The sequence below is a fragment of the Piliocolobus tephrosceles genome, chromosome X, assembly GCF_002776525.5.
Source record: "Piliocolobus tephrosceles isolate RC106 chromosome X, ASM277652v3, whole genome shotgun sequence".
NCBI classification, from domain to species: domain Eukaryota; kingdom Metazoa; phylum Chordata; class Mammalia; order Primates; family Cercopithecidae; genus Piliocolobus; species Piliocolobus tephrosceles.
This window is the reverse complement of record NC_045455.1, coordinates 132,536-147,735: the sequence shown is the minus strand read 5'-3', so window position 1 is coordinate 147,735 and position 15,200 is coordinate 132,536. Positions and strand designations below refer to the sequence as shown.

The window sequence follows — 15,200 nt, the reverse complement described above, 5'->3', positions numbered from 1 at the left end:
GGTCAGGACACGGGGGAGACAAGCAGTGCAGGGGGTCAGGACACTGGGGGAGACGAGCAGTGCAGGGGAGTCAGGACTCACAGGCTGGTTTTTGAAACAGGGACTCCAGGGGCCTTGTCTTTTGTAGACATCTCCTTGAGAAAGAGCCACGGAGTGTCTGCCCTCTTCTCCTTTTGGACCTTAGTAGGCTGTGTTAGAGAAATGTCTAACTTAACTAGAATATGTGATAAGAAACATCTGGTATACCCTCTGTCTACCCTAATTTGTTGCAGATTCCAATTGGATATTCCAATTGCAATCTTTGGTTATGGTACATTTTGAACTTTTTAGGTGTCTTGGTTTGCAGTGGGATGTTACTATCTCATGGTCGGTCATAAAAATGAACATGCCAGAAGATATCTCAGGTATGAATGTGTTTTCTTCCTCTCTAGGTAACCTATAGAATTGATGTCTTGCTCATAAGCTTTCAAGTAGTAATTAGCGAGTACTCTAAAAGCAATGTGAAAGAATAAATGTTGTTCTTTTTTTTCTTCCTTTCTTTTCTTTCTCTCTTTCTTCTTTTTCTTCTCCCCTCCCCTCCCCTCTGTGAAGAGGTTCTCGCTCTGTTGCCCAGACTAGAGTGCAGTGGTGCAATAGTAGCTCACTTTGAACTCAAATGATCCCCTTGCTCAGCCTCCCAAGTTGCTGGGACTACAGGCACCACCACACCTAGCTGATTTAAACATTTTTTTTTTGGTAGAGACGAATCTCACTGTGTTGCCTAGGCTGGTCTTGAACTCCTGGCCTCAAGCAGTCCTCCTGCTTCGGCCTCCCAAAGTGTTGAGATTACAGGCATGAGCCACCATGCCTGGCTGAATAGATGTTTTCTTCAAGAGGTTTTTTCTTTATAAGATGCCACAGGGAGAGAGAGAGAAAAAAAAAATCAGTGATGTAGACCCTATTCTCAAGGAACCTATATGTTTTATTTATAAATGAGAATAAATGGCCGGGCGTGGTGGCTCATGCCTGTAATGCCAGCACTTTGGGAGGCCAAGGCAGGTAGATCACCTGAGGTCAGGAGTTCAAGACCAGCCTGGCTAACATGGTGAAACTCTGTCTCTACTAAAAATACAAAAAATTAGCCAGATGTGGTAGTGGGCATGTGCGTCCCAGCTACTCAGGAGGCTGAGGCAGGAAAACCGCTTGAACCCGGAAAGTAGAGGTTGCAGTGAGCCGAGATCGCACCATTGCACTCCAGCCTGGGCAACAAGAGCAAAACTCTGTCTCAAAAAAGTAATAATAATAATTAAAAATTAATAAATGAGAATAAATATGAAACAATAGAGAATAATGTAGTTTCAAAGTTTCTCTTTTTCACTTGCAGAGATCCTGTTAACCTTCTGCTTTTAGGATTTCTTTTATTAGTTGTGAAATTACACAAAACTTTACGTAAAATTGGGGTCACTAAATGTGACTATAAAACATTTCTTAGCAGGGTGAACTGGTTCATATAATGATTTGCTGTGGTTTTAACTTAAGGAAACTCATGCAGCCTAGTGAAGCTATTTAACCAGCATTATTCAAGTTTAAAAAAATGTCAAGTATATGAAGAATTATTTGCTTAAACTCTAAATGTTCTAATTTCTGTGATTTCTTCTGTGCAAACAAAACGTTGATCTCTAAGGGAAAGAGCATAAACTTTGGAGTCAAATTTGAATTCTAATCCAAGTTCTGTGACTTATCAACTGAAATTCCTTGGGAAAATTAATTTCTCTTACTCTCTTTCTTTAAAAATGGGGATGTCAACTGGGCATGGTAGCTCACCCCTGTAATCCCAGCACTTTGGGAGGCCAAGACAGGAGGATTACCTGAAGTCAGGAGTTCGAGACCAACATGGCCAACATGGTGAAAGTCTGTCTCTACTGAAAATACAAAACTTAGCTGGGCGTGGTGGCATGCACCCATAATCCCAGCTACTTGGGAGGCTGAGGGAGGAGAATTGCTTGAATCTGGGAGACGGAGGTTGTAGTGAGCTGAGATTGCACCACTGCACTCCAGCCTGGCTGACAGAGTGAGACTCTTGTCTCAAAAAAAAAGGGGTGGGGGGTGGGGGAGATGTCATGCTCATATACCAGGATTGTTAGAAAAACTGATGCCACGAAAGTACCCTGTACTAGGAAGAAACTAGAACGTTCCCTGGTTGGTTGTATGGTTAGCATTTTAGAAGAACTTCTACGTAGAAAGATGATTAGTATTGTAAAAGTTCTTTTGAGCTATGCTGCTTTAATCTAGTGTACAATTCAGTGATGGACTCTTATCAGTGGTCTCCAACCTTTTTGGCATCAGGGACCCTTTTGTGGAAGCCCCCACCCCCATCAGGGGTGGGGGCACTAGTGTCGTGATGATTCAAGCGCATCATTTATCGTGTACTTTAGTTTTGTTATTATTACATTGTAACATGAAATAATTATACAACTTACTATAATGAAGAATCAGTGGGAGCCCTAAGCTTGTTTTCCTGCAACTAGATGGTCACATCTGGGAGAGATGGGAGACAGTGACAGGTCATCAGGCATTAGATTCTCATGAGGAGTGTGCCACCTAGATCCCTCACATGTGCGATTAACGATAGGGTTTGTGCACTTAGGGAAGCCTCATGCTGCTTCTGATCTGACAGGAGGCAGAGCTCAGTGTTTACGCACTTACAAGAACCTCATGTTGCCTCTGATCTGACAGAGGCTCAGGCGGAAATGCAAGTGAAGGGGAGTGGCTGTAAATACAGATTAAGCTTTTTTTTTTTTTTTTTTTTTTTTTTTGAGACAGAGTCTGGCTCTGTCGCCCAGGCTGGAGTGCAGTGGCCGGATCTCAGCTCACTGCAAGCTCCGCCTCCCGGGTTTACGCCATTCTCCTGCCTCAGCCTCCGGAGTAGCTGGGACTACAGGCACCCACCACCTCGCCCGGCTAGTTTTTTGTATTTTTTAGTAGAGACGGGGTTTCACCGTGTTAGCCAGGATGGTCTCGATCTCCTGACCACGTGATCCACCTGTCTCAGCCTCCCAAAGTGCTGGGATTACAGGCTTCAGCCACCGCGCCCGGCCGCTTTTTTTTTCTTTTTTCAAATGGCAGGTTCTTTCTTGACACATGAAGCTTTACTCACCTGCCTGCCACTCACCTCCTGCTGTGCCGCCTGGTTCCTACCAGGCCGGGGACTGATATACTAGTCCGTGGCCCAGGGGTTGGGGACCCCTGCTCTACATGAAACAGGAAACATTTGGATAAAAGAAAACTTAAAATACAAGGAAGTAAGGTATCACCCCATATGTTTTCCACGTTTTGTGGTATGTTCTCTGTATTCCTTGTGGGTTCATTATACAGTGTTCACTGTATAATTATACAGTTATTCGCTGATATATATGAGTCCAGTCCGTGTAACCAGGGTATATCTGTTGACCACCATCTACGGATATCGCTTAATCCCTCCAGCCTCGGTATACCTGTCTTTAAAATATAAATGAATTTATCTTGCAAGTTATTAGGATGAGAGGATATATCTACTAGGTTACAAAGTGGAGCTCCTGGATTAAGTAAAATCTCTAAGTTCTATTTAGAATGCTAATGGGTTTTGCTACCGTACATAAAAAGCTGTGACACTCTCCTAAAATTTCTTAAAATTTTGCTATACTGTTAAAACAGTTTTAGTTTAAATGAATCACCATAGATGTTACATTAGTGTTTAATATGTTGACAGTTCACTTATTTACTAAATGAATGTTAATGTTTTTGAGGCCATCTCCTTATATAAAATTAATAATTTAAGAATAAATAGGCCGGGCGCGGTGGCTCACGCCTGTAATCCCAGCACTTTGGGAGCCCGAGGTGGGCGGATCACAAGGTCAGGAGATTGAGTCCACGGTGAAATCCCGTCTCGACTAAAAAAAAAAAAAAAATACAAAAAATTAGCCGGGCGCCATGGCGGGTCCTGTAGTCCCAGCTACTCGGGAGGCTGAGGCAGGAGAATGGTGGGGACCCGGGAGGCAGAGCTTGCAGTGAGCCGAGATCACGCCACTGTCCTCCAGCCAGGGGGACAGAGCGAGACTCCTTCTCAAAAAAAAAAAAAAAAAAAAGAATAAATATTAGCCAGGCACAGTGGCTTATGCCTGTAATCCCAGTGACTCAAGAGGCTGAGGCAGGAGGATCACTTGAGCCCAGGATTTTGAGGCTGCAGTGAGCTATGATCATACCACTGCATTCCAGCCTCCAGTGACAGAGCAAGACTCTGTCTCTAAAAATAAAAAAGAATAAATAGACCAGTGCCTGTAATCCCAGCATTTTGGGAGGCCAAGGCGGGTGGATCACCTGAGGTCAGGAGTTCGAGACCAGCATGACCAACATGGTGAAACCCCATCTCTACTAAACATACAAAATTAGCTGGGCATGGTGGCGGCCTATAATCCCAGCTGCTTGGGAGGTTGACGCAGGAGAATTGCTTGATATCGGGAGGCAGAGGCTGCAGTGAGCTGAGATCGCGCCACTGCACTCCAGCCTGGGCAACAAAGTAAGACTTCGTCTCAAAAAAAAAGAATAAATATTATGTTACTTAAATTAACTCTCTTGTTTTAGCAAAGCCACAACACTTGAGAAAACCTACGGACCTGCATGGATAGCCTATGGACATTCGTTTGCGGTGGAGAGTGAGCATGACCAAGCGATGGCTGCTTACTTCACAGCAGCACAGCTGATGAAAGGGTACGGCAGAGTAAACTCATCAGACTCCATGAAGGGATGTTTTTCCTAATAGAAATGAAATTTCTGTTATTATTATTACTGCTATTTGGTTGCTAAACTAAACAAAAACATTTTACTTGCCTTTTAATCTAGTTGCTTGTGATTGTAAAATAACTGCCAGCGGAGGGGTAAAGAGGCTGGTGTAGTGAATTTGCCTAGCAGTTGATTTCAACCAGTGCAAGAAGGAACTAGGAAATTAGGCCAGTGGAGGAGATGAATTATGAAAGCCCTTCTTCACATGCTCATGCAAGAATAAAAATATTCATGAGCAAAATTATTATCTCTTATCTATTACCAAAAGGTGTTTGATGTGGCTTAGTGGAAAGTGCAGGACTCTGTTTGCCAATATTCTAGATTTATATCAATATTAAATGTGTTGATACTAAGAGTGTGTTACTTTGAGGAGTAGAGCACTGCTATTCACATTGACTGTCGGGTCTCGCCATTGGTTACAACTTACAGGGTTCGTTTGTGTGGACTGCTTCTGTTGACTGGTGACTCCATCCCTGCCTGGAGAGGTAGTGGGAGTGCAGTGGTCCAGAGGCCTGGTCTGGAGTCATACCTCCTGCACTCTTCCTGGTTCTTCCACTCCCAGCCATGTGATGTTGGGCAAGTTTCTTAGCCTCCTGAGAAATAGGAATAATAGCAAAATTTACTCACTGGCTTATTGTGAGAAGTAATTGAGATAATACCAATTAAAGACTTTGAAGAGTATCTTACACATAGAAAGCACTCAATGAAAGTTAGCTACCTTTGTTTATTGTAGTATGCAGGCGTGGAATCATATATTTATCTATATTGAATTTCATCCTGTTAGGTTTGATCTCTTTGCAAACTGTTAGACTCTTTTTGGCACTCAGTTCTGCATCCAAATTATTATCAACCTCAGTCAATAGTCATATTAAATTTGGTAAGTATGAATTTTATATCTAAGCATCCAAGTAAATATTGTGAAGGACATAGCTGCTTAGCTGTATTAGTCAGTAGGGTTGCTCTAACAAAAGACTACGGACTGGGTGACTTAAAGGACAGAAATGTATTTTTTCATAGTTGTGCAGGTTGAGAAGTCCAAGATCAGGGTGCTGGCCAGTGCAGCTCCTCTTGAGGGGTTTCTTCCTGGTTTGTAGATAATTGCCTTCTTGCTGTGTCCTCACATGACAGAGAGAGCTCTGGTGTCTCTTCCTGTTGTAAAAACAGTAACCCTATTGGATGAGAACCTTACACGAACCCTATTGGATAAGAGCCTGACACTAGCCCTGCTGGGTAAGAGCCCTACACTAGTCCTATAGGGTAAGAACCATACCCTTAGGACTTCATGTAACCTTTATTATCTCTTCATAGGCCCTGTCTTGAAGAACAGGCACAGTAGGGGTTAGGGATTTAATGTATGAATCTGGGGACAGAGGGGACACAAACAGTCCTTAGCACTAACATATTACTAGAAATAACCTTCCAGATTACAGTTGTATACCCAGTTACGGATCCACCTAAATGATCCTCATACTCAGTTCAGGTCTTTCCATCCTGTTCACCAAGATGGGTGAGACCTTTTCCAGTTCTCTTCTGAAGCTCAACTCCAGTATCTGCATATTTCCCGTATGCATCAATCTGATAATTTGTTACCAAAAAAAAAATAAAAGTCTCAAGAATTCACTGAGTTGGTTTTTATGGGCACATGCTGCAGTCTGGTAATTTTGATTTGACATTTTGGGTGCCCAGAAACAGAATAGTCATTTGTTAGTTCCTAGCTGGGAATCAGAATCAATGATAACTAATGACACAATACCTTCAGTGTTTCCAAATCTAACAAACTTTGTCATTAGATTCTCACATTAAGCTAGGGATGGTAGCTCACACCTGTAATCTCAGCACTTTGGGAGGCTGAGGTGGGAGGATTACTTGAGGCCAGGAGTTTGATACCACCCCTGGCAACATAGTGAGACCTTATCATTACAAAAAAATTTAAAAATTAGCTGGGTTTGATGGTGCCTGCCTATAATCCCACCTGTGTGGGAAACTGAGGCAGGATGTTCACTGACTGAGGCAGGATGTTCACTGTGCCACCACAGTCAAGCCTGGTGACCAGCTGGGACACTGTCTCCAAAACATCACGATAACTCATCAAGATAAGCATTATTTTTCTTTCAAGTTTACTTCTCTGTCAGAGCAGCCTGTACTTTCTTGTCTGTGTTTGGATAAATGCTTGAAATTGGATGAATATTTTTACGTTTCCTTTATGATTTTTTTTTGAGTCATTGGTTATTTAAGAATATGTTGACATTTAACTTCCACATACTTATGAATTTCCCAAATTTTCTTCTTTTGTTGTTTTTTAACTTAATTCCATTGTAGTTGGAGAACATACTTTGTGTGATTTTAGTCCTTTTAAATTTATTGAGGCTGGCTGGGCACAGTGGTTCACACCTGTAATCCCAGCACTTTGGGAGGCCCAGGGGGGTGTGGATCACTTGAGGTCAGGAGTTCAAGAACAGCCTGGCCAATATGGTGAAACTCCTTCTCTACTAAAAATACAAAAATTGGCCGGGCGCGGTGGCTCAAGCCTGTAATCCCAGCACTTTGGGAGGCCGAGACGGGTGGATCACAAGGTCAGGAGATCGAGACCATCCTGGCTAACACGGTGAAACCCCGTCTCTACTAAAAAATACAAAAAATTAGCCGGGCGAGATGGCGGGTGCCTGTAGTCCCAGCTACTCGGGAGGCTGAGGCAGGAGAATGGTGTGAATGCGGGAGGCAGAGCCTGCAGTGAGCCGAGATCGCGCCACTGCACTCCAGCCTGGGCGACAGAGCCAGACTCCGTCTCAAAAAAAAAAAAAAAATTACAAAAATTAGCCAGGTGTGGTGGCTCACGCCTGTAGTCCCAGCTACTTGGGAGGGTGAGATAGGAGAAGCACTTGAACCTGGAGGCAGAGGTTCCAGTGAGCTGAGATCGCGCCACTGCGCTCCAGGCTGGGCGACAGAGCTAGACTCCATCTTAAAAAAAAAAAAGGAAAAAGAAAAAAATTATTGAGGCTTTTTTGTGAGCCGTTCTGGAGATTATTCCAGATGTATTTGAGAATTCTCCTCGTGTTGGGTGGAGTGTTCCATAGATACCTGTTATATCTACTTTTTATAGTGTTGTTGAAGTCTTCCATTTCATCATTGATCTTCTACTTATTGATTCTCTGCATTATTGCAAGTGAGGTATTAAAGTCTTCACATTTTATTGTTGAATTTTCTATTTCTCCCTCCAATTCTGGTACATTTCACTTCATATATTCTTAGTCTCTGTTGTTAGGTGTGTATATAATTGTCATATTTTCTTGATGGATTGAGCCTTTTATCATCATAAAATATCACTAATTATCCCTAATAATACTTTTTTAATAAAGTCTGTTTCATCTGATGTTACTATAGGCACACCAGCTCTTTTTGGTTACTGTTTATATGGTGTGGTTTTTTTCATCCTTTTAATTTCAACTTGTGTTTTGAATCTAAAGCATGTCTCTTGTTGACAACATATAGTTAGATCAAGTTTTTAAATCTATTCTGCCAGTTGCTGCCTTTGGACTGTTTATTCCATTTATGTTTAATTACTAACAAGATAGAATTTATGTTTGGCATTTTGTTCTTTATTGTCTATACATCACATCTTTTGTTCCTGTATTTTTCATTACTGCCTTCTTTTGTGTTGAGTAAATATTTTATAATGTCCCATTTTTATCCCTTTTTTTTATTATACTATATTTTTTAGTAATTTTCTTAGGTTGGTTATCTTTAGGATTATAATTAGCACCTTAATTTAAAACGACCTACTTTGAATTAATACCAATTTAATTTTAATAGTATACCAAAACCTTACTCCAATATAGCTCTGTTTCCTCTTGCTTCCTTATGCTGTCATTGTCATACAGAATACATCTTCCTTATTATACGTCCATCAGCACAGATCTGTGATTATTATTTATTAGTTGTCTTTTAAATCAGATAGAAGAGTTAAAAACAAAAACACATTTTTATACTGTCTCATAATTACCAATATAGCTATTTTTATCAGACTCTCCTTTCTTCATGTTGGAAACCAAAAATAAAATTTGAAGACCCTCCCCAACTATCTAAATGGGCTTCCTTCTCTAGGCCAGGGCCCTCTAAATTTAACCTGAAAGACTGGTTCAGGCCATGATGGGAAGTGGGGGTCCAACACGCCCCTTTACACCCTACAGCGTTAACATCAACATGGATGTTAATGGACCTTCAGTCTGATAAGAAGAAACACTTACCATGTATCCTCTCTGAAGCCTGCTACCTGGAGGCTCCTCTGCATGATAAAAGTTGGTCTCTGCAACCTCTTACAACCCAGATATTGCTTACTACTGATAATAACTCTTTCAACCAATTGCCGGTCAGAAAAATCTTAAATCTACCTGTAACCTGGAAGCCTGCACTTCGAGTTCTTAGAATTTGACTCTTCTTCAACAATGTGGATTTGAATTCCTATGTAGTATCCTTCTATTTTAGCATAAAGGACTCCCTTTAGTATTTCTTACTGGGCAGATGTACTAATGACAGATTTTCTCAATTATACATGGTTATTATTTATGTAATTTTGTTTTTCAAAGAAGCTGTAAGAAGTGTATAATTTATATCATTTGTTATATTAACCCTGTTATTTACCATTTTTAGTTCTCTTTATTTGTTCCTATGGGTTCAAGTTACCATCCAATGTTACTTTCTTACTGTAATGCAGCTTTGCTGTCACCCGCTTCCTATTATGCTGTTATTGGTAAACCTTACATTTCTGTATGTGATAGACCCACCCAACAATATAATTCCATATTGAATATCTCTAATCAGAAAATCCAAAGTTCAAAATGTTCCAGAAGCCAAAACTTTTTGAGCAGTGGCATGACACTCAAAAGGAATTTCTCACCGGAACATTTTGGATTTTCAGACTAGGGATGCATAAATTCCAAAATTAAAAAAAAAAAAAAAATCAGAAATCCAAAACACTTCTGGTCTCAAGCTAAAGAATACTCAACCTGTACATAGAGTCTCACTCTCTTGCCCAGGCTAGAGTGCAGTGGCACCATCACAGCTCACTGCATCCTCAAACTCCTGGGCTCAAGGGATCCTTCCACCTCAGCCTCTCAAGTGTCTGGGACTACAAGCCCATACCACCATGCTTGGCTAGTTTTCTGTTAACTTTTTAGAGATGGGGTCTCACTGTGTGCCAGGCTCGTCTTCAACACCTGGACTCAAGCATTCCTTTCACCTTGACCTCCCAGAGTGCTGGGATTATAGGTGTGAGCCACTGCACCCAGCCTACAATTGCTGTTTAAATCAAGAGAAAAAAGAAATACGTGTTAAATTGTCTTTTGTAATTACATAATTATCTTGACTAGTAGTCTTACTTTTTCTTGTGGATTTCAGTTACTCTCTGGGGTACTTTCAGCTTGTAGAGCTTTTTTGTGTGTTTTCTGTAAGGCGATTTGCATTAAATTTTCTCATTCCCCCCCCCCGCCCCCCCGGGAATGTCTTAATTTTCAACAGATAATTTTGTTGGATGTAGAATTCTTGGTCGACTTTCTTTCAGTACTTTGAATGTCATTAGCTGCTTTCTGGCCTCCATGATATTTGGTGAGAAGTCAGCAGTTGATCTTACTGAAATTGCCCTTGTATGTAATTAATGATTTTCTGTAACTGCTTTAAACATTCTTTTTTTCATCTTTTTCAGTGGTTTGACTGTTATTTGTCTAGGTGTGAATCTCTTTGAGTTTATTCTTCTTGGAGTTCTTAAAGCTTCTTGGAAATCTTCTGGCTGTTATTTTCTTCAGTATTCTTTCTGCTCCTTTCTTCTGTCTTCTGGGACTCCTATTATACGTGTGTTGGTATACCTGTTAGTGTGCCACAAGCCTCTGAGGTTCTGTTCATTTTTCTTCTTTTTCTGTTTCTCAGATGGGACAAACTCAGTTGACATCTTTAAGTTCAATAATTCTTTTTTCTGCCTATTCATGTCTGCTCTTAATCCCTTCTAGTGAATTTTTTATTTCGGTTTTTGTACTTTGTAACTCCAGATTTGCTACTTGCTTGATTTTTATAGTTTCTATATCTTTACTGGTGTTCTCTGGTGAGACATTGTTCTCATAATTTAGTTCTGTGGACATAATTTCTTTTAGTTCTTTAGAATTTCACATGGCTTATTTAAGCTATTTGTCTTGTTAGTCCAACATCTGGGCTTTTCCCAGAATGGTTTCTGTTGACTGCTTTTTTCATGTGTATGGGCCATAGTTTCCTGTTTCTTTGCATGTCCTTTTTTTTGAAAGTAGATATGTGAAGTCATATAATGGGGCAGTTCTGGATTTTCCCACACAGCCCCAGGATTTATTGGTCATTGTCACTGTTTGTTTAGTGACTTTCCAGAACTAATTCTCTGATTTATATCCTTTGTTGTATGAAGCCACTGAAGCCTCTGCTGAGTTAACTAGCAGCTTTGATATCTCTTAAACCAGTAAGTCTTCCACCCTTTGCGGAAGGACTCTGCACCCCTTCAGCACTCAGCATTGTTGACAGCTCTGCCTTAGCCTTCACTTCATTCTAGCACAGAGCCTCAAGATCAGCCAGAGATGAGATAATAGGGCCTTCTCAGGCCTTTTCTGTGCATGCATATAGCCCTGTGCAGGGGTATGGCCTTCCCAATCCCCAGGAATGTGTCAGAGCTCTTTATAGCCCCCTGTGGACATCTTATTCCCCAGGTTTCCTTTTAAGTTTGTGGCCTGCATCCAGTTTGCCCTGACTGGGATAGCTGCCTGAGGCGGCAGCCAGTGCTAAATAATTGCTGTTGATTGTTTCCAACAAATCCCCTGGGGATAGAGCTTTTCTCACTAGGCTCGGAGGTTAGTAGAAGACAAGCTATGAGTGGGGCTCTTTTAGGAGCTACCAGAGAGGTCAGATAGCAGCAGTTCCCTGTGGGGTGTTGGAGGAACTCTAAATTAATTCTGCTTTCTCCAGTGGCTGCCAGGCTAATGGCTTTACAACTACTGTGGTTATGAGGCTGCTTTGTAATGCAAAGCTAGGGAAAGGGAGATGGGAATAAGACAAATTAAAGCAGCATGAAGTTTGTTGTTCTTACTGAGATTTAGCCATTTTTCTTGAATATACACTCCTCAGATTGTTTTAAGAGCTTGATTACCTTCCAAAGTTCTGAAAAAGTTGGTTTTGATAATTTTTGCCAGTGTTCTTGTTGCTTCTATGGATGAATAGATTTTTGGAGGTCCTTACGCTGCCATTTTGAAAGTACTTCCAAGAGGTTAGTTGTAAATACTTTTAAAGAATTTGTCATGACCTTCTGTAGAGTATATAATCTTAATTTGAGTTATGGCTCTCTATTAGAACCAAAGCACATACCAGACAATCAGTATTTATTGATGTTCCGAGATCATCATAAAAGAAAGATTGTCTTATTACACTTGCTTTAATGCAATCGCTGATCCAGTCGTGTGAACAGATGAAGATTCAATTAAAAAGTAGTTCTGACTCTGCCTAGAACTGCCTCAGACGGTGGGAAAATGGAATCCATACACAGAGCATTCTTCGTTCTCTTCTGCATAGAACTGACTCTCATGCGAATTCACAGAAGGGAGAGCATTTATGTTAGAAAACTCAGAGGTAGCTTCGTAAAGGGAAGTAGACCTTGAACGCAATCTTGAAGGATAAATGGTGTGAATAAATCAGGAAGACCATTGTCGGCTGTGGCATGACATTAGCATCAAGGAGGAAGACAGCACCACAGAGACATGCCCTTTTGCTTTAGAGTTTTTGTTTTTTCACTGTGGAATAAAATGAAAATTAAAGGTAAATAAGTTGCAGATAGATTCTAGAAGTGGCAGCTGATTAGTCCAAAGTCCATTAGGCATTCATTAAATATTTGTAAATTAAGAGTTAGAAAAAAGTAAATGCTGTGTTTTGGCTACCTTTAAATTATTTTGCAGATTTGAAGTTGACAGATTAATTTCTGCTAAATCACAGTTTTTGGTGTTGAATATGTGAAATTTTCCAATTTTTTAGGTGTCATTTGCCTATGCTGTATATTGGATTAGAATATGGTTTGACCAATAACTCAAAACTAGCTGAAAGGTTCTTCAGCCAAGCTCTGAGCATTGCACCGGAAGACCCTTTTGTTATGCATGAGGTCGGCGTGGTTGCATTTCAGAATGGAGAGTAAGTACTGGAAGACTAGAAACCCTTCGGTTAACTAGTGATTGTAAGTAGAGTAGACAGTTACTAGAGTTAACTGACCAAAGTGACTCTTCAGTAGATTTGTACTGTTAAGTGTTCTATTTTAGGAGAAGGAGATAGAAAAAAGAAACTGTTATCTTGGATTTCCTTAAAAATTCTAAACCCAGGTTTTGGTCTTTTTTGACCTGAACTACCACTTGTTTTCTTACATGATTGGACAATTCAGATTACACATACCCCACAGTGTGGCTGGGAGCACTGTGGAATCCTTAGTTATCTCTGTGTTGATAAGGAGTTGAATTTGTGTATTTGAGAAAGATTTGACATGGTTTTTGAAACAAAAGTGTTTTCTATTTAGTTACTAGTAAGTCAGAAAATTTAAGTAATTAGAATGACCCAATCTCTGAGTTTCCTGGTCAGTGGAGGCTTCTTTTTTTTTTTTTTTTTTTTTTTTTTGAGACGGAGTCTCGCTCTGTCGCCCAGGCTGGAGCGCAGTGGCCGGATCTCAGCTCACTGCAAGCTCCGCCTCCCGGGTTCCGGCCATTCTCCTGCCTCAGCCTCCGGAGTAGCTGGGACTACAGGCACCCACCACCTCACCCGGCTAGTTTTTTTGTATTTTTTAGTAGAGACGGGGTTTCACCAGGTTAGCCAGGATGGTCTCGATCTCCTGACCTCGTGATCCGCCCGTCTCGGCCTCCCAAAGTGCTGGGATTACAGGCTTGAGCCGCCGCGCCCGGCTCAGTGGAGGCTTTACTGTACCCTAGGATATCTGTGGAATAAGTGATTTGGTGTTACGCTCAAAGAGAAAAATGTCTGTAATCCTTTGCATTTCATGATATACAAATTTTAAAATGGTAAATTAGTTTTAGTTTTTTTGTTTTTGTTTTGAGATGTAGTCTCGCTCTGTCACCCAGGCTAGAGTGCAGTGGCGCAATCTCAGCTTACTGCATTCTCTGTCTCCCGGGTTCAAGCGATTCTCCTGTCTCAGCCTCCTGAGTAGCTGGGATTACAGGTGCCCATCACCACGCCCGGCTGATTTTTGTATTTTTAGTAGAGACGGGGTTTCACCGTGTTGGTCAGGCTGGTCTCAAACTCCTGACCTTGTGATCTGCCTGCCTCAGCCTCCCAAAGTGCTGGGATTACAGGCGTGAGCCTCCACACCCGGCTGTAAATTAGTATTAATACTACTGCAGTGTCATTTATGGCATGTATGTGTTCTAAAAAATGGGTTATCTAGGTATTTTTTTAAAGCTTGAAACTTTAAAATAGTAATCTTTTAATATAATACAGTAATCATCAGTATTTGCAAATTTGCCTACTCACTAAAATTTATTTGTAATCCCCAAATCAGTTCCTGAGGTGCTTTCCTAGCCGTTGGCAGACATGCCCATGGCTGGGAGAAAGCTGGGTCTCCTGGCACACACATTTCCAGCTGGAGTCTAAGAAGGCAATGCTCTGCCTTTTTTCCCAGTTCAACTATAAACCAGTGTACTTTTTGTGGTCTATTTAGTGTCACAGTTTTCACATTTTTGTGCTTTTTGTTGGTAATTTCACTGTTTTGAAATAATCCCCAAGCTTAGTGAAATGCTGTCTCGTGTTAATTGTGATGTATCTGACAGAGGAAACACATGTGTTTGAGAAGCCTCATTCAGGCAGGCATCAGTTACAGTGCTGCTGGCCCTGACTTCAACATTGATGAATCAACAGTATGTATCACATAAGACGTCTTTAAACAGACACACACATAAAACAAGGTTACGCATTGATAGATTAGAGAAAATGTTACCAGAGAGTTGCAGGAATCTAACTGTGTTTCCCCTGGGAGCCGCAGTTCAATATTTGCTAACTCAGTGTGCACAGTGACTTTATAGAACATAACTACTGTGGTTGGGTGCAGTGGCTCGCGCCTGTAATCCCAGCACTTTGGGAGGCCAAGACGGGCACGTTGCTTGAGGCCAGGAGTTTGAGACCAGCATGTGCAACATGGCGAAACCGTCTCTACTAAAAATACAGAAATTAGTTGGGGATGGTGTTGTATGCCTGTAATCCCAGCTGTGTCAGGAGGCTGAGGCACAAGAATCACTTGAACCCGGGAGGCAGAGGTTACAGTGAGCTGAGATTGCACCACTGCATTCCAGCCTCGGTGACAGAGTGAGACTCTTAAAAAAAAAAAAAAAAAAAAATATATATATATATATATATAT

The 15,200-nt window shown here is 41.1% G+C and overlaps 1 protein-coding gene across 7 annotated transcripts in view; it reads left to right on the top strand.

Annotated features, from left to right (window-relative positions):
• CDC16 (cell division cycle 16) overlaps positions 1-15,200 on the top strand; it is a 40,229-nt gene that overhangs the window by 11,151 nt on the left and 13,878 nt on the right. For 5 of the 7 annotated variants that reach the window (XR_002732753.2, XR_002732754.1, XM_023217716.1 and 2 more), the window contains exons 11-13: positions 331-404; positions 4,600-4,725; positions 12,826-12,978. Coding sequence is in view for 5 of the 7 variants with exons in the window: in XM_023217716.1 (XP_023073484.1) it covers positions 331-404; positions 4,600-4,725; positions 12,826-12,978 (353 nt within the window). In the remaining 2 variants the exon portion in view is untranslated. The remainder of the gene's footprint in view (positions 1-330; positions 405-4,599; positions 4,726-12,825; positions 12,979-15,200) is intronic. The other 2 variants (XM_026447164.1, XM_023217715.1) reach the window with 1 other exon arrangement.